This window comes from Drosophila virilis, chromosome 4 (assembly GCF_030788295.1).
Source record: "Drosophila virilis strain 15010-1051.87 chromosome 4, Dvir_AGI_RSII-ME, whole genome shotgun sequence".
In the NCBI taxonomy this organism is placed as follows: Eukaryota; Metazoa; Arthropoda; class Insecta; order Diptera; family Drosophilidae; genus Drosophila; species Drosophila virilis.
In genome coordinates, this window is record NC_091546.1 from 14,549,652 (window position 1) to 14,567,800 (window position 18,149).

Consider the following 18,149-nt stretch of genomic DNA (forward strand, 5'->3'; position numbering starts at 1 on the left):
GTGAAGGGAGGGGTGGCGGTAAGGATTGTGACTCCACATAGTTGTAGCTGGCAGCTCGGGCAGCTGTTCCTTGTCAACACCCAGCAGGAGCAGAGACAGCAACAGCAACAACAACAACAACAAACAGAAGCCATGGCAAATTTAATCGAAAGCGTGTAATTGACCTCAGCAAATGGCGTCGTGGAGCAGTTTTTGGGCTGGGTGGAGCGTGTTATACCTACTTCTAGGTTGGGAGTGGGGCTGGGGGGGGCATGGCTTTGTCGAAAGCTTAGCCAGCTGCCATCAAATCATTATCAGTTAAATAAACGACAGCGCCAAGTTAAAAAGATAACGAAGTCGTTCTCGCTGCCGTCGCCACACGGCGGCAACAACAACAACAACAACAACAACTACAACAACAGCAGCAGCAACAGATGATATCTGCTCAGCAATGCGCCAGTGCCCGCCCCGCCCAGCTCTAGCCCCAACTGCCCCCCCTTTGCCGCACAATAGACAGACGTAAGCCGCCTCGTTTTATGCTAATTCAAATGGAAATGGAGCCAGTCAGCAGCTGCTCCTGCTGCTCAGCGCCTAGAGCTGAGCGCGTGTCGTGTTCGCATTCGTGACGCGTTGCAACACGACGTGTTTAAAAAGGCTCGTGAATAGCTTCAAAAGGTTGCAAAGAAAACCAATTTAAGTAACCCAAGGTTGGAAAAGTATAAATAATGAAACAAACAATTTAAATTAAACTAAGAAGAAACGAAAATGTTTATAAATATATATATATATATAAAATAAACTGAAATTCTTGATCTTAAATCCATTTAAGTAAGTTTTTAGGTTCAAAATTTAAAAATAAATTGGAATAACAAGTTTGAATTTCAGTTTCTAACGCAAATATTAAATTCTAAATATCAAGAAAGAAATATACTTTTGTTTGAATATTAAAATATTTTCAATTTTTATAATATTTTAAATTTAAAAAAAAAACAAAGCATTTATATTATTTAACATTTTTTCAAATGTTAGTCTTATTTTTTTAAGTTTAAAAATTTTCTAAATTTATAAAAAATATTTTAAGCTTTTTAAAAATATTTTTAATTTATAAAAAAATTTCTCAAATTTTAAAGGGCATCCAAAAACGCATTTAAAAATTGTAAAAAACATATTTCGCTTTATATATTTATACATATATATTTTGGGATATATTTTGAAGTCAAAGTCAAAGTTGGTTTTGGGTTCGTGCCGTGTCGTGTTTTGTGTGCTGTTAGGTGCCATCTCTTTGGCTGTGGCTTGGCAGCGTTGTCAACGACCGTTTTGCCGTTTCATTATATGCGACTGGGCGTGGCAGCTGGGCGCCTTGATCGGCCCGCACCGATAACAGAGCCCAGGCACAAGACGGACGAGGCGAACGGGGCATACGAGGCGTATGCGTACGCAGTATGCAGATGCGTATATGTGTGTGTGAGTATTAAAGGAGCTGCGACTCGGCATTCCTTGCAAGGCAAATTCGCCATGATTTTCATATAATTTCCGCATCATAAAGCTGCGAAAGTAATTTTCCACTTGAAAGCACAGGAGGCATAGCCAGAACCAGAACCAGAAACTGTTGATGGCAGGGACAGGTGGGGTAGGGGGCAGCCAGCCAAAGACTCAACTTTAACACGACTACTTTGTGTGCGCGTGTGTGCGAGTGTGTGTGTGAGCGGGCGGGCGGGAGTGTTGTACTTTGGGGCTTGTTTTTGTTGCCACATTTTGGAACATTTTGTGTTGTCACCTTTTTTTCCCGTTGTTGCGTGAGGGGGGGGGAGCACATGCAAATAAGAGCAAAAATCAAGCCGAGATTTCTCAGCACATTAAATCGACAGCCGGAGAGCTCTTTAAGGAGCGCGCATAAGATTAGGCTAAGCAGCTGGGCGCACACACACACACACACACAGGGACAACAGGGAGTGGCCGACACACAACAAATTTCATTATGCCGCTCACGTGCGAGACAACCAAATTCGCTGGGAAATAAAGAAGAAAGCAAAGTCGGAAAATGGAAAGGGAAAAAAGAAAGCCAGAATACAGAGCGACAGCAGCAGGAATAAAGCATATCGGAAGGAAGCGGCAATGGCAAAACGTACAAAAGCGAAACACGCACAAAACTCAACGGAGGCGCCACCGGGCGAGGCGCCACAGCCACAGCCAGCACATCCACACACATCCAGCAGGAAGTCAGTCAATGCCCGCCAGCAAAAAAACAAAAAAAAACAAAAAAAAAGGGCCAACAACAAACGACAAAGTAAACAAAACAAGCCAAAAACTGCCGCTGCCACACCCTCTGCCGCCTCTGCCTTCGGGCTGTGCCCCAACCTGAAGAAGACTATAAAAATGCCCTGCACCAATTTCGGAGATAATTGAACAGGTGTAACAACAACAACAACAACAACAACAGGGACACAAATCCAGGCACAAATGAGCATCCTTTCTGCTGACAATATCCGACTAAATACTCAAACCACACAAACCCTCCTCCCCCCCCCCCCTTACCACTCCTAGCCCGCATAGCACTAAAATTGGCCTATTTATAGTTCCCTTATGATTTAGTATGCGGCCATAAAATGTTTAAATAGTTTTAAGGGTTGCTTTTTCGTATCTCTGATTCTCAGCGGATATGCTTTATGGCCACAAAAGTTTGCTTAGTACCTTCAATTAGAGCTGCATTCTAACTAATATATGATTTATCGAAGTTAATTTACGTATTCAAGCAGATAGACATGAACTATCTAATTATATCCTATAGGAACTCGAAGACGACTTAAACGATTTAGATGTAAAAAGCTCTTAGGTTTCTAGGCAAAACAAAATAATTCTTGATAAATTTTGAAAAAAGAAAAAACTAATCTGGACAGATTTCCTCTGAAAGAGGAAAGAGAGATATAGAACGAATCTTGACAGCCTTAGAAAGGGGTTTCCTCTAGAAAATCTTAACAGAAGATAGATAAACGTTTCTTTAAGAAATTTACAAAGATTCCTTCGTATATTATTCTGAAAAACTCTCTTTAGAACTTTTTCAAAGGAGAATGCTTTAGAAAACTTTATTAATTTTTGTGTTTTCTATAAAAATATTTAAAAAATCATTTCTATATGAACAATGTTGGTTTTTCTGAGATAATCTTTTTCTCTGCTCTTGAAAAGTTCGTCTCGTTTCTAATTTAAGCAAAACGTAAAGAACATTGAAGAGATTTTCTAAAGCCTGGAGCTTCCCTCCCTTGAATTTGTATTATGTTCTATAATTCGAATTCTTGTTCCTTAGCTGAAACAGAGCATTAAGAAAGTTAAAGGAGTTTCTCTTAAGTACACTTCCAATTGCGAAAACTGAAGCCCAGTTTAAAGCACTTTTAGGAACTCAAAACTCTTTTAATCCCTAAGTTCCCCAAGGTAAATACTCTCCACTCTCAAGGTGGGGCAGAAAAAAAAAAACAGGATAACTTAAAGTAAGAAATGAAATAAAGTTTATCAGATATTTAATGATATTTCATACTTCCCATGTTTATCAAGAACCCAAAATACCCCCTATGCAAAAAAGAAAAGAAAAAAAAAAAAGAACTTGTAGAAAAATTTAAATATATTGAAGTTGAAAGAAAAAGCGCCTGAGACTGTGCGCAACTCGTTGGGGATTTACGAGCGCATGTAGAAAAAAAAAGTAGAAAAATGCAAGAAAAAAATAAAATAAGAATAAAAAGCAAGGCCCAAAAAGAAAACTTTTGTGTATACGAAACAGAGTTGAGTTAAGTCCCAAAGAACTTGGGTATTTAGCGGCAATCGATTTTCGTTGATTTTGGCAACCCAAAGCCCAACGCCCAACGCCCAGATCCCCGACTCAGTTCCAGTTCCAGTTCCACGCCCAGTCCCAGCTTCACTCTCACACCCAAGCCCAGTCCAAGTGCAGGTCCAGGCACAACATTGCTGGGCAGGCCATAACACACAGTGTGCCTGACCTTTCAACCTTTTGCACAGGCGGCACGTGGCGTTGCCTTTCCAGTCCAGGCATCCACATCCACATCCGACGAGCAACTCATCATCATCATTTTGGTTGTCTGTAAAGTTTATTTAGGCAACGCTTTGGCTACACTCTTCAATTTTATAGCAACAAATTTGCATCGTAAAAGATACTTGCCCCAAAAATTTACCCCACCCCCCTCCCCCTAACGATAAAAATACAAAACGTTTGCTTAGGCATGCCCCAATGACTACTGCCCCCCCCCCCCCTCGCCAAGCCCCATCGCAGAACCCAGAGCGTCATAAACTAAGGACAAAATCGTAAAAACTGAGCAGTTCATTTAAATTTTTAATATTTTCTTCAGTTTCATTTTTTTTCGTTTTTCGTTGCTCTCTCTTTTGTTTTATATGGCCATCTATTTTGGAATCGCTACGTTTTGAATTTATGCCTTTTAATTAAATAAAATCTAACCTGCAACTTTGACTACATTCAGATATATTTATGTGCGCTTAATAATGGCCATCAAATAGAGTTGTTTGCCGCCTATAAGCAATGATTCCTCTCTCGACTTCGGTTCTGGCAACCTTTTTTTTTACATTTTCTACAGTTGATATTCTGCTGCTTCTTGTCATACCCTGTACACAGTTAAAACGGGTGGATGGTCATGCAATGAATTTGAATATATGGTTGCCACAGGCAGTGGGAGGCATAATGATGCGAATGCTTTCAGCTCAGAATTTGAAAATTTCGATAAACAAGCTTCAAAATCGATTTATCGATATATATATTTTTTTGCAAAATATCGTTTATCGATAACTTTGCGATTATTGAAGATAGGTGCACTAGATAAGAACAAGAATCCGAATCGAAGGATTCGATGAATCCATTTATCGATACCTCCCTCAATTCCTAAGTATCGAATATCATTAATCGATTAGCATAATAAATTATCGATTATTAAAAGTTTTCGATTGGCATAAATCGGAGATTACAAAAGTTATGTAAACCAAATAAGAACGAAGAGCTGAATCGAAGGCTTTGTTAACGGAACATCAAAATTTAAATATACGATTCAACAATATAATTCCATTTATCGATAACTCTGCATTTTTCCTAAATATTTTTGATTTGATTAGCATAACTCAACGATTATAGAGAATAGCTACACGGCGAGGTAGAATGAGGATCTCAATCGAATTCTGAATCGTGGGTTTAAAGTTAAAATATACGGTACAAGTTAACAATTAATTTAATCGATAACTCCCCACATATCCTAAGTATCGATAACGATAAATAGGGTTTTGGATATCCCCGAAACAGACCCTTTTTGGATATATAATGGCAATACACTGAAAAAAATGCATGCTTAAATAGTCACACATTTCCATGACATAGTCAGACCCCATAATAACTAAATTTGAACCAAAGAAATATGAACTTTTGTCTTACCTTGTGAAGCAGAGGAAAGCGGGCGTAATTTTAAAGCAATAACTGGACGCTGTGTACAGGGTATCTGCCCGTTGGGCACTCTAAAGCAGTTCACGCAAGTGTTGATAACGCCAGCTGCTCGATGCTGTTTACAGGGTATCTTTGCCTCTGTCAATCTCGTGGAATAGAATTTTCAGTTGTCCCTTAGTCAAAAGGCGAAGAAAAGCAGACACAAATATTGATAAAGCCAGCTGAATGCTCTATACAGGGTATCTTCGCGTCTGTCAACCTCGAACAGTTCAATTCTTAGTTGTTATTGTTGTTGTGTTTATTCAGCATCCTTTGCAGCGCATCTGTACACGCACTCAGGATTTATTTTCACATTTATATGCATGCGGGCGGTTCAGCAGGGAAGCACTTTTCGGGGGTCCGGGGAGCCGAAGGGGGTTGGGGGCGCTCGCGGCTATGTAAATTTTTCAGTAAAAATTCACTTCGTGATAATGGATTTTCCATGTCGCATACATCGCAGTAGCTGTCGCTGTCGCTGTCGCCGTCGCTGTCGCAGCCGCAGTTGACGTCGACCGCCCCAAAAAAATAAAAAAATAAAATATAACAGCAGCCGCCCCCAAACCCCACCAGCCAGTGACAATTACCTCCCTCCACAAGCCATGCCACATGCTGCCGCATGATAGATGGCGGCGCTCCGTAGGTGTTGCTGGCAAGTTTTTTTTTTTGCGGTACTTGAGAGCCTGACATATTTTTGATATGTGAATTCATGTGTGTGTGTGTGTGCCGTGTGTGTGTGTGTGAATCCTGTGCGTGTGACTAATATGCAGCACTCAGATTTCTGATTTACGTCTTGTTGTTGTTTATTGGGCACAATTTTGACTTTTGGCTTCTGGCTCCTTGGCGTGGCTAGGCTAGGTCTCAATTAAGGGGCAACAGCAGCGTGCGCGGCTCTGCCTGTTGGCGCTCTCACGCTCGCATGCACACTGGCGCAAAAATGCCGTTGGTTCAGCGCTCAGCGCGCCAGCATTGCCAGCAGCAAATTTCCAAAAGCGCGCTCTCTTAGCTTAAGCGCGCTCTTCCTGCAGTTGCTCTTCGTCTGCTATCGCTTGTTGTTGTTGTTGTTTTTGATGCACAGCTTCCTGTTCACACGCGCATTTTGTTTGTTTTTGTTTTTTTATTAATATTAAAGTTACATATGAACTTAATTTATAATCAGGCTTGTGCCTGCATTCACTTTCACTGCGTAAATTTAAAAAAAAAATGTGCAACCGTTGATTATTTTTTGTTTTTATTCGATTGAAAAAGCAAAATATGAAACTTGATGTTTTGTTTTTTTTTTTTTGTGCAGTAAAAGTGAAAACGGGCACAATTTACTGAATAAATTTTTGCATGGGTTTCTTCTCGCTTTTGTTTTTTTTTTTAAATATTATGTTGTTTTTGTTTTTTCTTGTTTTTTTTTTTTTTAATTGTAATCAGTATTATTAATATTTTGTTTTTTTTTATTTTATATATTCCTTATTTATTTTTTTCGAAGCGCTGAACCGCCCGCTGTTGCTCAGACGACACCTTCCCCCGCCCCAAAAGGTTCCTCGCTGCTGTCGCTATTTTTTTTTTTTTGTCGTCCTGCTAATGTGTGTCCGCCGTGTCCTGTCCAAAAATGTTGTAGGTCCAATGTCAAAAACGAAAAAAAAAAACAAAACCCACCCAACCCCCCGTCGGTTCTAGGCCTTTCCCGCCACATTCACATTCACATCCATCCATCATGTCTGGCTTCTGCTGCTGCTGCTGCTGCTTGCGACGCTTAGTTCGTTATTTTATAAATTAACAAATTTAGCTAAGTAGTTGTAGTTGTTGTTGTAGTTGTAGTTGTTGGTGTTGTAGTTGTTGGTGTTGTTGCTGGGTTGGTAGGTTCGATTGGATTGTATTATTCGCCCTCGCACTGCTGATATCAACTTGTCCCCACCCAATATCCAATTGTTGAACAACATTCTCGTATGCATTCGCAAATGATCTTGGTCTTGGGGTACAACAATAAAATGCATCGAAATCGTTATAATTATTGATAGTTGTTCTGTTTGTTGTTGCAGTTTGTTGTTGTTCTTATTGTTATTCTTTCAACGGCTTGCCATACATACTTTTTGCTTTTTGTTTATTTTTTTTGTGTTTTTGTTTTTTTTTTTTGTGGTTGATTTTTTTTTAAACTTTTTCTTTTTTTTTTTATGTAATAATGTGTGTAAATGTTGTAAGCTGCATTTCGGTGCCGAGCGCAAAAACAGCTTAAAGGAAATAATCTGGTGTTCTTCGCGTTACGTGTGGCTCGCCGCGTCGCGGTGCGGGATCAAATTGTAGGCTGTGCATGGGGGAGAGAGAAGAAGAGAGAGCGAAATTATAGTTAGATTACACATGATTATCAATACTATATAATCTATATAGACGTACAATGAAAATTTAAGTGAATCATCCAGTTCCATGAGTGCCGCCTGATTGCCGCATCTGTAGCAATAGTTTGGCGCTGAGAATATTGTGACAACGTTGCGATCATGACACCAGTTATAGCCCTCCATGACCAGCTGATGTGCGCGCGAGACCAGTGTAAGGCCGTTTGTATTGTTAAATGTTTCTGATATATCCTATAAGGCAGAACAGAAGGCGGAAAAATCAATTAATTAGCACACCAGATAGTCCGGTTAAATGCAAACGGTATTCGTTTACCTGTCCAAAGGTGTAGCCAGCTCCACGGGGCGAAATGCCCCAGCCACCCCTGTCATCGGGATCGGACCAGAGCAAATCGCACATGGGTCCCTCGTGGGGCACCTCCTGCAAGCGATCCAATGCCCGTATATGATCCAAGCTATCAATTGACGGACTGAGGCCGCCGTGCAGGCAAAAGATTTGGCCATCCACCAGCGCCGTCAATGGCAAGTAGTCGAACAAATCGGTAAAATACTTCCACACATTCGCATTGCCATACTTGCGCAGGCATTCATCATAGAAGCCATACACCTGTGTTATCTGGCGCGATTCGTGATTGCCGCGCAGAATGGTGATGCGCTCCCGGTAGCGAACCTTTAGCGATACCAGCAATGTGACCGTCTCCACCGAATAGTAGCCACGATCTACATAGTCGCCCATAAATAAATAATTTGTATCGGGCGATTTGCCGCCTATCCGGAACAGTTCCATCAGATCGTGAAACTGTCCGTGAACATCTCCGCACACGGTGACGGGACATTTGACCTCCTGCACATTGGATTCCTTTGAAAGAATTTCTTTTGCCTGCAAACAGAAATATCAAAATAAATTAGTTTATCTCATTTTGCATATACACAACAAAAGCTCCAATTGACGATAAGGTATGATAACAGCTGATTATATATATATATATATATATATATATATATATATATATGAAAGTTATATACTCTGAAAGCTCCAATGACGAACAGCCCAACAGCCGCGGAAAAAGTCCTTAGCTTAACCTGAAAACGAATCCTGGAGAGGACAACAAACTTTTCCAGCTAACATTTCACAAGACTTTCAGCTCAGAAAATTTGAAGCCAAGACATTTGGAAAGTATATGTAAAAGTTTGGATGGAGATGGAGAGTTGGACTCAAGACCTGGATGGATGACGTGCTCTAGGATATCAGCAGGAAGGCTTCGGAATCTGTTGGATGAAATTACTCAGTGAAAATGGAATGACTGCGATAATTGGAATCGAGTTGAAGGGATTCGAACCGAGCAGATCTCTTGTAAGACTCTATGCCAGTGTTTTCTTTTTATTGCCTCGACATAGCTTTTGGGCAGACTTCTGCCTCGGCATTGACCGACCGGGTGCATGGCTGTTCGCCCAACATGAGCTTTCACTGTTTGTATATGTGCATAATGTGTATTTTGTTTATAGCATAATTTTGTTTGCTGCTGATGAATGAGACATGACGTGTGAAAGATATGTTTCCGGGTGGTGGTGCCCGGCGCAATACCGAGAGATTTATTTGAACCAATTTAAATTGGTTTTATTTTTTTTTTTGTTAGCCATGTTGCCTTGTCGGAGGCATTCAGCGCGTCCGCTTCCGCTAGAACAATCTATACATGTCTTTTTGGCATAACGACGAGCGGCGCTCCGCACACCCCGCCAAAGGAGAGGAGAGGAGAGTATAGAACAATTGGGCACAACAAAATATTTCGAGTGACGCAAACATAACCCCACTTCTTGGAGGGCCTCGAAATCGAAATGGGGCGAGAGCGAAAAAGGCCCCGCGTCAACGGTGAAATTAGCGCAAATTCTAAATAATTGATATCGATGAGCGTTTTGGTGTGAAATATCTATACGCGTGAGCTTTTTATTAATTTGTTTAATTGAATTCAATATTGTTCGAACAAGTGTGCGTGAGTTTGTACGGTGCATGCATACATACATAGATACATATTCTAAGAGCACAGCACACACCAACACACAAACAACATTAAGTAATATTTACTTAGGCGGTGTGACGCAGGTACGGTCAGAGGGACGAAGCAAGGTTGTTGCAATTTCTTTTTATTCTCTTATAGAGGAACAAGTAGGCAAGTTTGCCATTATCATTAATTAAACAAACGCTATATAATGAAATAAAAAAAAAAAAAGATGAGAAGGAAAAAAAAACGAAATATATTCTGGCCTAGGCGGCGAGCAATCGATTTGTCGCATTCGCACATACACGCAACACTTATTGGCATCCTGCTTGCACGCACGATAAGCATAGCGGCGCTTGGCTGTTGGAATTCACCAATATGGCGACGCATCATGATTCATGAGCGAGAGAAAAATACACACATCATTGGCCAAATTGCCAAGAGTCACAAGCGATGATGATGAAAATTATTTTTAAATCGTTTTTTTACGGGGTATGAAGGCAAGCTGACGATTCCTTACCTTATCGCAAAGGGTGCGAACTTGTGTTTCTGTCAATTGATTGCATTCGTTTAACTGCTCAATCCATTGATCTAGATCTTTTGTTGTTGCTTTATCCTCCATAGCAGTTGTTGGAGGAAAAGTCTCGTCAATCTTTGTCGACTCAATTTTGACGGCTTTTGTTCACGACGGGGATACAAAACAAAATCTGCAGTGAGTTGCTAGCTGTGTTGCACTTGTTTCTTGAAATTTTGCTCAAAATGCTGAAGCAAAATTTCGTTGCCTCTAACTTTTTCTCGTATTTTTTGTTCACAAAAGCGACGACGACACAAAGTAAAATACGAAGGAGAGACTGAGATGTAGAGATAGATGAATAATTAATTTCTTAAAGTTATCGATAACAAGCATGCGCTGCTAATGTTGTCGATGTATCGCTGAATGTTTAATAACAGTGTAATGCAATTACATTACATAAATGTCCCATGCAACCTATCGATACTGAAATATCGGTCGGCCACCACATACTGATGCTCCTTAGACTATCAATATTTCTTTAGACGCTCGGTTTACTGATAATATTGCTATTTGGCAATACAGCTTGCGTTCAGCATGCACTTGTTGATTTTGAATAATCGCATGCGCAATCTTGAGTTAACAGTGGGCTCCATTAACAGCAGACCACTTTCGATAAGCTGGCGGAGCTGTTAACGCAGAAATGTATGCGCCATGTTAACGCAAAATTGCGAGCACAGCTGTTGTGGCAGTGTTGCACTTTACGATTGTATCGATAATTCAAGTATTACTTGCACTTTGCCGACGCTGACTGTCAAAAAAAAGTAAGAGCAAGAGCTGCTTTGTGTTTGTTGCTGCCGCAAGCAAAATTCTACTTAAATTAAGTAAAATTAAAAACAATTCAAGAAATACACGTTGTTTAAACACCCACAAGGTGAGTGCTCGATTGTGCCGTTGTTTCGTGCGCCCCGCTTACAGGACCACCAACAATTTTGCAGTCGCATCATGGACCGTTTGCTACGTTTAGGCGGCGCTATGCCACAGGCCGCACCACCAACAGATGCGCCCGTCGTGGACACCGCTGAGCAGGTATACATCTCATCTTTGGCGCTGTTAAAAATGCTGAAGCACGGTCGTGCTGGTGTGCCCATGGAGGTGATGGGTCTGATGCTGGGCGAATTTGTGGATGACTACACTGTCCAGGTTATTGATGTGTTTGCCATGCCACAGACAGGCACGGGCGTCAGTGTGGAGGCCGTCGATCCCGTTTTCCAGGCCAAAATGTTGGACATGCTTAAGCAGACGGGGCGACCCGAAATGGTTGTCGGCTGGTATCATTCACATCCTGGCTTTGGCTGCTGGCTATCCGGTGTAGATATCAACACGCAGCAATCCTTTGAAGCACTATCAGAACGTGCCGTGGCCGTTGTTGTTGATCCCATACAGTCTGTCAAGGGCAAAGTGGTCATCGATGCCTTCCGCCTGATTAATCCGAATATGCTGGTGCTCGGTCAGGAGCCGCGCCAGACTACCTCGAATTTGGGACACTTGCAGAAGCCATCCGTGCAGGCACTGATCCATGGCCTGAATCGTCACTATTATTCGATTAGCATTAACTACCGCAAGAACGAGCTGGAGCAGAAAATGCTTCTGAATTTGCACAAAAAGTCCTGGAAGGATGGACTAACACTCGCCGACTACAACGAGCACTGCTCTATAAATGAGGATACAGTGGCTGAAATGCTCGATTTGGCCAAGAACTATAACAAGGTAAGTGCTTTTTATATTTACATAGAAACTATATATACTTCTTGTCTTGTTTGAGTCCATTTCCCCAATGGCAGTTTAATATTTAGCTTTATATCCTTGCCATATATTTAAAAGTGTATATTTTCGCCAGGTGGCATCTCTGAACCAATCAAAATTGCATTTGCAGCCAAATTTGATTCTTACCATTGAACTAGTTCCTTGAGTCAGCAATATGAACTACTAAATTTTTGAATTTTCAATTTGGCTAACGTGTTGTCTCGCTTTAACAACTGGGCCTACCCATAGAAGACTAAAACCAATCAATTTGCTAATATTATCTGAGTCATTTTTTAAATTACCATATATGGTTGTTATTCAAGGTCATTTTCGATTTATAACCTATTTTGAGTCATATGATATGCAATTATTCATTAGGAATGCAATGAATAATTGCAATTATTCAATTAGGAAAATGTACCCAATTATGTTGACATTTAAATTGATTATATCGTAACGTAAACGTATATACCCCTGCTTCTTTCCATTTATTAATGTTTTAATTGCCTGCGCAGATAAGATGCCTTAGTTTCAGTGTTGATAAACAGAAGGTGTACAAACACATGCATGCAATACGCTTATATACATATACATATGTACATATATATATACATATACATGTATACATGTGTGTGCATCTAAGTTCTCAATTAATCCCGAATTTTCTATTACAGTCACTCGAGGATGAGGAGAAAATGACACCAGAGCAGCTGGCGATCAAGAATGTGGGCAAACAGGACCCAAAACGGCATTTGGAAGAGAAAGTTGATAAGGTCATGCAAAATAATATTGTACAGTGCTTAGGAGCTATGCTGGACACAATTGTCTTTAAATAAAATTGCATTTGCTACAACAAAGGAAAACAAAAACCAACCCCCAAAAAAACATAAATCACATCCATACAATCTACCAATACCCACACACTAACACAGAAGTAAAATAAAAACTGCGTTTTCGTTTTGAGCAAAGTTTTTCATAAAACAATTGAATGTACTTTTATTATACCGACCAAATTTTGCATAGTTATTTGATGAATTACTTATATTTTAAGTATTAGAAATCTTATAAAACTTAAGGCTAAGCAGCCGCAGCAGCTGCATTTGGCAGCGACGCTGACGTCGATGTTGTCTTTGTTGTTGTATTTGTCAGCGGCAGCAACTGCGCTGCGTTTCTAATTAAAGATGGCGGACACGTTGTTTAGGCGCGCTCGCCACGGATGCGTCTGGCCAACTGTATATCCTTGGGCATGATGGTCACACGCTTGGCATGAATGGCGCACAAATTTGTATCCTCGAACAGACCAACCAAATAGGCCTCGGATGCTTCCTGCAATGCAAATGCGATTTTATGTGATTAAATTCCTCATTACATGATGGCATGAAATAGCCCCAGGCCCCCCACCCCCCTTTTCATAGACAGCTGCTGCCATGACATATTCCCACCATTTTTGCTCGTTCCCGCCAATTTGCTTACCTGCAATGCGCCGATGGCGGCCGACTGGAAACGCAAATCGGTCTTGAAATCTTGGGCAATTTCACGAACCAAGCGCTGGAATGGCAGCTTGCGGATAAGCAGCTCTGTGGACTTCTGGTAACGACGAATTTCTCTCAATGCCACCGTGCCAGGGCGATAGCGATGAGGCTTCTTTACACCGCCCGTGGATGGTGCCGACTTGCGGGCAGCCTTGGTGGCCAATTGTTTGCGGGGCGCCTTTCCACCCGTCGATTTGCGAGCTGTTTGCTTGGTACGTGCCATTATTTATAGCGGAAAATTCTCTTTTTTCACAATTACTGCAATTGTAGCACTATTTTTCTCTCGGCAAAAGCGACGTCCGAACTGTACGAAACGCTTTCAACGAATGAAGAGCGAGGGGTCGAGCGGAGCCGATACTGCTGGATTGTTTTCTGCATTTGAGGAGTATCGATTAGAGGTGAAAGAAGAAAAATTGGAAAACTATCGAAACGGAGTATTTTTGAAGGTAAGGTAAGGTAAGTATGAATTTAAATAATATTTACTAAGTATTTGTTACTATAAGAATTATATTCGCATATTTCATGCATAGCTTAACAGCTGGTTAATTGAAGTAGCTTAGTTTTTAATAATTATAGTATCTCCGAACTTGTACTGGCATCGCATATATCCCAAAAATAGTATCGATAGCGCCTAGAGTCGCCTCCTGTCGATTACAACATGCTCTTCTGACCATGCATCTCTAGCTGTAAAGTAGCGGTACTTTCAATTTTGGCTATCTACGGTTATTTAAGTTATATGAAAATATACAATTTAGTGCTTATCTATTCGTTGCTAGCATTCGAAATGTCTGACTCGGAGTATGGCATTTGTCCATATAATGAACAGCATCGTATTTTGCTGTTTAGAATGCCCGGTCATATTGTGAAGTGTGTGCGCAATTACAAAGGACCTCCGCTGGCTGTTTGTAAATATAATGCCACACATCGCTTGCCGGCGGAGCAAATGGATCAGCACTTGGCAGGGTGTGCCGACTACATTAAATTTCATGGATATAAGAGCACACAAATCGCTCTGCAAGCCCGAAAATCACCACCACGTGCCGAAATGTAAAATGTTCCACAAAATCGCAAAATAAAATAGACATTCCAAAGCTTGTCAATTTCTTATCATATTTTAATGCTGTTCTTTTGTTTTTGTTTTGCTTTTTTTTATGTAATGGTGTTCGTTTATATTTTTAAAAAGTAATGGTAATATCTAGAAGGGAAATGCTATATACACATACCTACAAGAAACGTGTACACACACGAACTCAAATTGCACGTTCGCCAACGTTCTCAACCATGGGAGGCACTTTTCCAGACAAAGACACAATGCCGACAAGCTCTATTTACATTTGAAGACTACCAACTATTTTACTAGACAATATCCATATCCAGGTCTGTGTCGCCCTGCTCATCCAGCAGCTTGCGTTTGTCTTCCTTTTCCTTAGGGTTGGACTTGGCGGTGGCCTCGCTGATGGTCGCCAAGGGACGCACCTTGCCCAGATTCACAACCGGACTTTGTGTATACAAATATATGGCATACGAGACGACAGCAATGGCCAGTGCTGTGTTCAAATAGATGGGTATGGCGAAGAGAAAGTAGCATAGCACGGCCGTAAAGAGCAGCTCCAAGGCGCTCGCAAATGTCTTGAGTATTGAGTTCATGTACTTTAGGAAGAAGCTGGTCACAATGCCGATGGCGGCATTGTTGACAATTATGATGAGCACACTGAAGCGCATAATGCTGCCCAGATTGTGGCCACTGAATGCGTCCAGCAGTTCGCCGCGCAACAGCAATATGACCGCATTGCAGATAATCGAGTCCAGGTACATGAATACGTTTTGCACAAAAATATTAACATCGGCGCCTTTGTCCTTGAGCAGATATTCGTTGTAGACGCCCGCCAGACAGGAGCATATGGTCTGGGCCAGTATAAAGACGGCGCTAATGCTAAAATCAAAGCCGGTCATATTTTTGGCCAGCGCCTTGGCATTCGCTTGCGTGGCATTTGCAACGGCCACGCCCTGTATGGCCGCTGCTTCGCTATCATCGTTGGCATCATTGTAGAAGCTGTTGAGGTCCACCTGCTTCAGCATGCAGCCAAGTGTGAGCAGTATCAATGAGATCCATTGGCGCTGTGACAAATACTTTTTGAATATGATTTGAAAGAGTATGCCGGTGACGACGACGCGCAGCTGCAGCAGCAAATAATATGTGGTGGGATCGAATGTGGCGAGATTCACAAAGGCTAAATTATTGTACAGACAATAGAGGAACGCGGGCACCATGTAAAGCGCCAGCACGTTCCGATCCTTGTGCACGTCGCGCGCCAAGGAGCGCAGATTGTTTCTGTACGGAAGAGAGTTGAGAGTTAGTTGCATGCCCCAAATAGGCGCTTCCACTTACTCTCTGCAATAGAGGCACGTCGAAACTATGAGCTTAAAGACTTCCGTCAGCAGAACCACGGTCACGGTATTATAGCTATAGGAATTGTTCGATTCCTGCGATGCGGTCACAAAGATGCCTGCCAATTGGTGTAACACATTAGTGTGTGATCTCTGCCATACCATAATACACTTACCTTGACCAATAAATAATGACATGTACAGCAGAAATATGATAAAGGTCAGTTTGGTGGGAAACAATTCACGCCAATTAGCCGTCATTTTGGGGCCGCGCTCTCTTTTTCGTTGTGCTTGCCAGCGTCTCAAGTCGCGACTAACTAGTTGGAGCGCTTGCTGAAGTTTCGACTCAAGCGTCGACGATGCAATCTGTCCCGCTTGTTTCGTCCGAATTCTGACACGTTAAGCAATTTAATTTTCTTAAAGTAACTGAGATAAACAAAAACTGTTGTTTTTTTTTTTTTTTTTTTGGTTGCTGTTGTTGTTGTTTTATTTGTTATCGCAGTCGGCGTAACAGCTGATAGTCGAGAGTGTTGCAAAATTGATTCGTGCGTACTAGTGTTGGGCAACGTAGTTTCTGTGCTGCGTATATGTGTATGTGTGCGGCCAACATCACGTCTTTTCTTCTTCGTCGTCGTCAAAATGGCAAACCGCGGGGCTCGTCATGCTCGCACTGAGGATTCAGATAATACCATTAATTATGTACAATGCGATGGCCTGGTAAGTTGGAAATAAACTGCATCGATTCCGTCAAGTGTCGGACTTAAAGTATTTACAATAAAGTGCACTGAAAGAAGTGTTAAGTGCCACGCGCTGCGCCTGGGCATCTTGTTTGTTTGAGTGTGTGTGCGTGAGAGTGAGACAGCGATGACAAATGCCAAAAGAGCCGCTGAGAAAGATTCCAAATTAAATAAATATATACTTACGTGTTTGTCTGCCTTTTAGGCCGTCATGAAAATGGTTAAGCACTGCCATGAGGAATCGAGCAACATGGATTTGGCTCAGGGCGCACTGCTCGGTCTGGTTGTGGACAAGTGCCTGGAAATCACCAATTGTTTTCCATTTCCCAAGAGCGGCGATGAGACAATGGACGAGGAGATGTATCAGCTAACCGTGATGCGTCGTCTGCGTCGCGTCAACGTCGACCACTTGCATGTGGGCTGGTACCAGAGCTCCGATGTAGGCAACAGCCTGTCGCTGGCGCTGCTCGAATCGCAGTATCATTACCAGACCAGCATTGAGGAGTCCGTCGTGGTTGTCTACGACACACAGAAGTCGTCGCGCGGCTTTTTGTGCTTGAAGGCCTATCGCCTGACACCGCAGGCCATACAAATGTATAAGGATGGCGATTTTACGCCCGAGGCATTCCGCACCCTGAAGGTTGGCTATGAGAGCTTGTTTGCCGAGATACCCATTGTCATTAAGAACTCGCCGCTGACCAACATTATGATGAGTGAGCTGAACGAACTGCTGCCCGAGGATAAGGGACACAATTTTCTGGATCTGGGCACCGCTTCCGTGCTGGAGAACCATATGCGTAGCCTGATCGAGCGTGTGGATGAGCTCTACCAGGAGGCTGTGCGCTACAACAAGTACCAGCAGGTCGTCTTCAAGCAGGACACGGTAAACATGTTCATTCCCTCTTGAAAATGCTCTATTTCAATTTTGGTAATTGATGAACAGGAAAAACATCGTGCTCTGGCCAAACTGGCTGCCGAGAATGCTGTGCGCACCTCGAAGGGTGAACCCACGGTGCCCGAGGAGGAGGTGATTAAGCAGTTCCGGCCCATGCCGGTGCCGGCAAGGTTAACGGCCACCATTACCTCTGGCCAAATCAATACGCATGCCCAGCATATTGCACAATTCTGCTCTCAGTCGCTGGCTAAACTTTTCATCACGGAATCGCTGCAGAACGCCAAGGAAACCAAGGAGATCAAGTAGTTTAGTTAATGTTTAAATTGATAGCGAGTCTTTTTATATCGAGACGCAACAATAAACCCCAAACTTTGTAGCTGTGTGTAAATGCAACGTGCCACAGCTGAGCGAATTCTCATCTATTTTTACTCGCCCTCTCTCTTGACTCTCCCTCTCTCTCTTCCTCTCTCTCTCTCTCTCTTG

General features: G+C 42.0%; 5 protein-coding genes across 5 annotated transcripts; 2 read left to right on the plus strand and 3 right to left on the minus strand.

Annotated features, from left to right (window-relative positions):
* Positions 1 to 6,835: 6,835 nt before the first annotated feature.
* Positions 6,836 to 10,663, minus strand: mts (protein phosphatase 2 catalytic subunit mts). Its single transcript, XM_002051825.4, has 4 exons — positions 10,318 to 10,663; positions 8,117 to 8,680; positions 7,844 to 8,034; positions 6,836 to 7,754 (listed from the first exon to the last, which is right to left on the minus strand). Exons 1-4 carry the CDS (start codon positions 10,417 to 10,419, stop codon positions 7,682 to 7,684), a joined length of 930 nt encoding a protein of 309 aa, XP_002051861.1. The 5' UTR covers positions 10,420 to 10,663; the 3' UTR covers positions 6,836 to 7,681.
* Positions 10,664 to 11,088: 425 nt separating this feature from the next.
* Positions 11,089 to 13,098, plus strand: Rpn11 (regulatory particle non-ATPase 11). The gene is made up of 3 exons (XM_002051824.3): positions 11,089 to 11,242; positions 11,307 to 12,078; positions 12,789 to 13,098. Exons 2-3 carry the CDS (start codon positions 11,314 to 11,316, stop codon positions 12,948 to 12,950), a joined length of 927 nt encoding a protein of 308 aa, XP_002051860.1. The 5' UTR covers positions 11,089 to 11,242; positions 11,307 to 11,313; the 3' UTR covers positions 12,951 to 13,098.
* His3.3A (Histone H3.3A) lies at positions 13,066 to 13,981 on the minus strand. The gene is made up of 2 exons (XM_002051823.4): positions 13,588 to 13,981; positions 13,066 to 13,440 (listed from the first exon to the last, which is right to left on the minus strand). Exons 1-2 carry the CDS (start codon positions 13,867 to 13,869, stop codon positions 13,312 to 13,314), a joined length of 411 nt encoding a protein of 136 aa, XP_002051859.1. The 5' UTR covers positions 13,870 to 13,981; the 3' UTR covers positions 13,066 to 13,311.
* A 758-nt stretch (positions 13,982 to 14,739) lies between these two features.
* senju (UDP-galactose transporter senju) lies at positions 14,740 to 16,509 on the minus strand. Its single transcript, XM_002051821.4, has 3 exons — positions 16,211 to 16,509; positions 16,036 to 16,153; positions 14,740 to 15,978 (listed from the first exon to the last, which is right to left on the minus strand). Exons 1-3 carry the CDS (start codon positions 16,293 to 16,295, stop codon positions 15,003 to 15,005), a joined length of 1,179 nt encoding a protein of 392 aa, XP_002051857.1. The 5' UTR covers positions 16,296 to 16,509; the 3' UTR covers positions 14,740 to 15,002.
* Positions 16,510 to 16,592: 83 nt separating this feature from the next.
* Positions 16,593 to 18,078, plus strand: eIF3h (eukaryotic translation initiation factor 3 subunit h). Its single transcript, XM_002051820.4, has 3 exons — positions 16,593 to 16,751; positions 16,977 to 17,654; positions 17,715 to 18,078. The coding sequence occupies exons 1-3, from the start codon at positions 16,674 to 16,676 to the stop codon at positions 17,970 to 17,972; spliced, it is 1,014 nt and encodes a 337-aa protein (XP_002051856.1). The 5' UTR covers positions 16,593 to 16,673; the 3' UTR covers positions 17,973 to 18,078.
* The last annotated feature ends 71 nt before the right edge of the window (positions 18,079 to 18,149 follow it).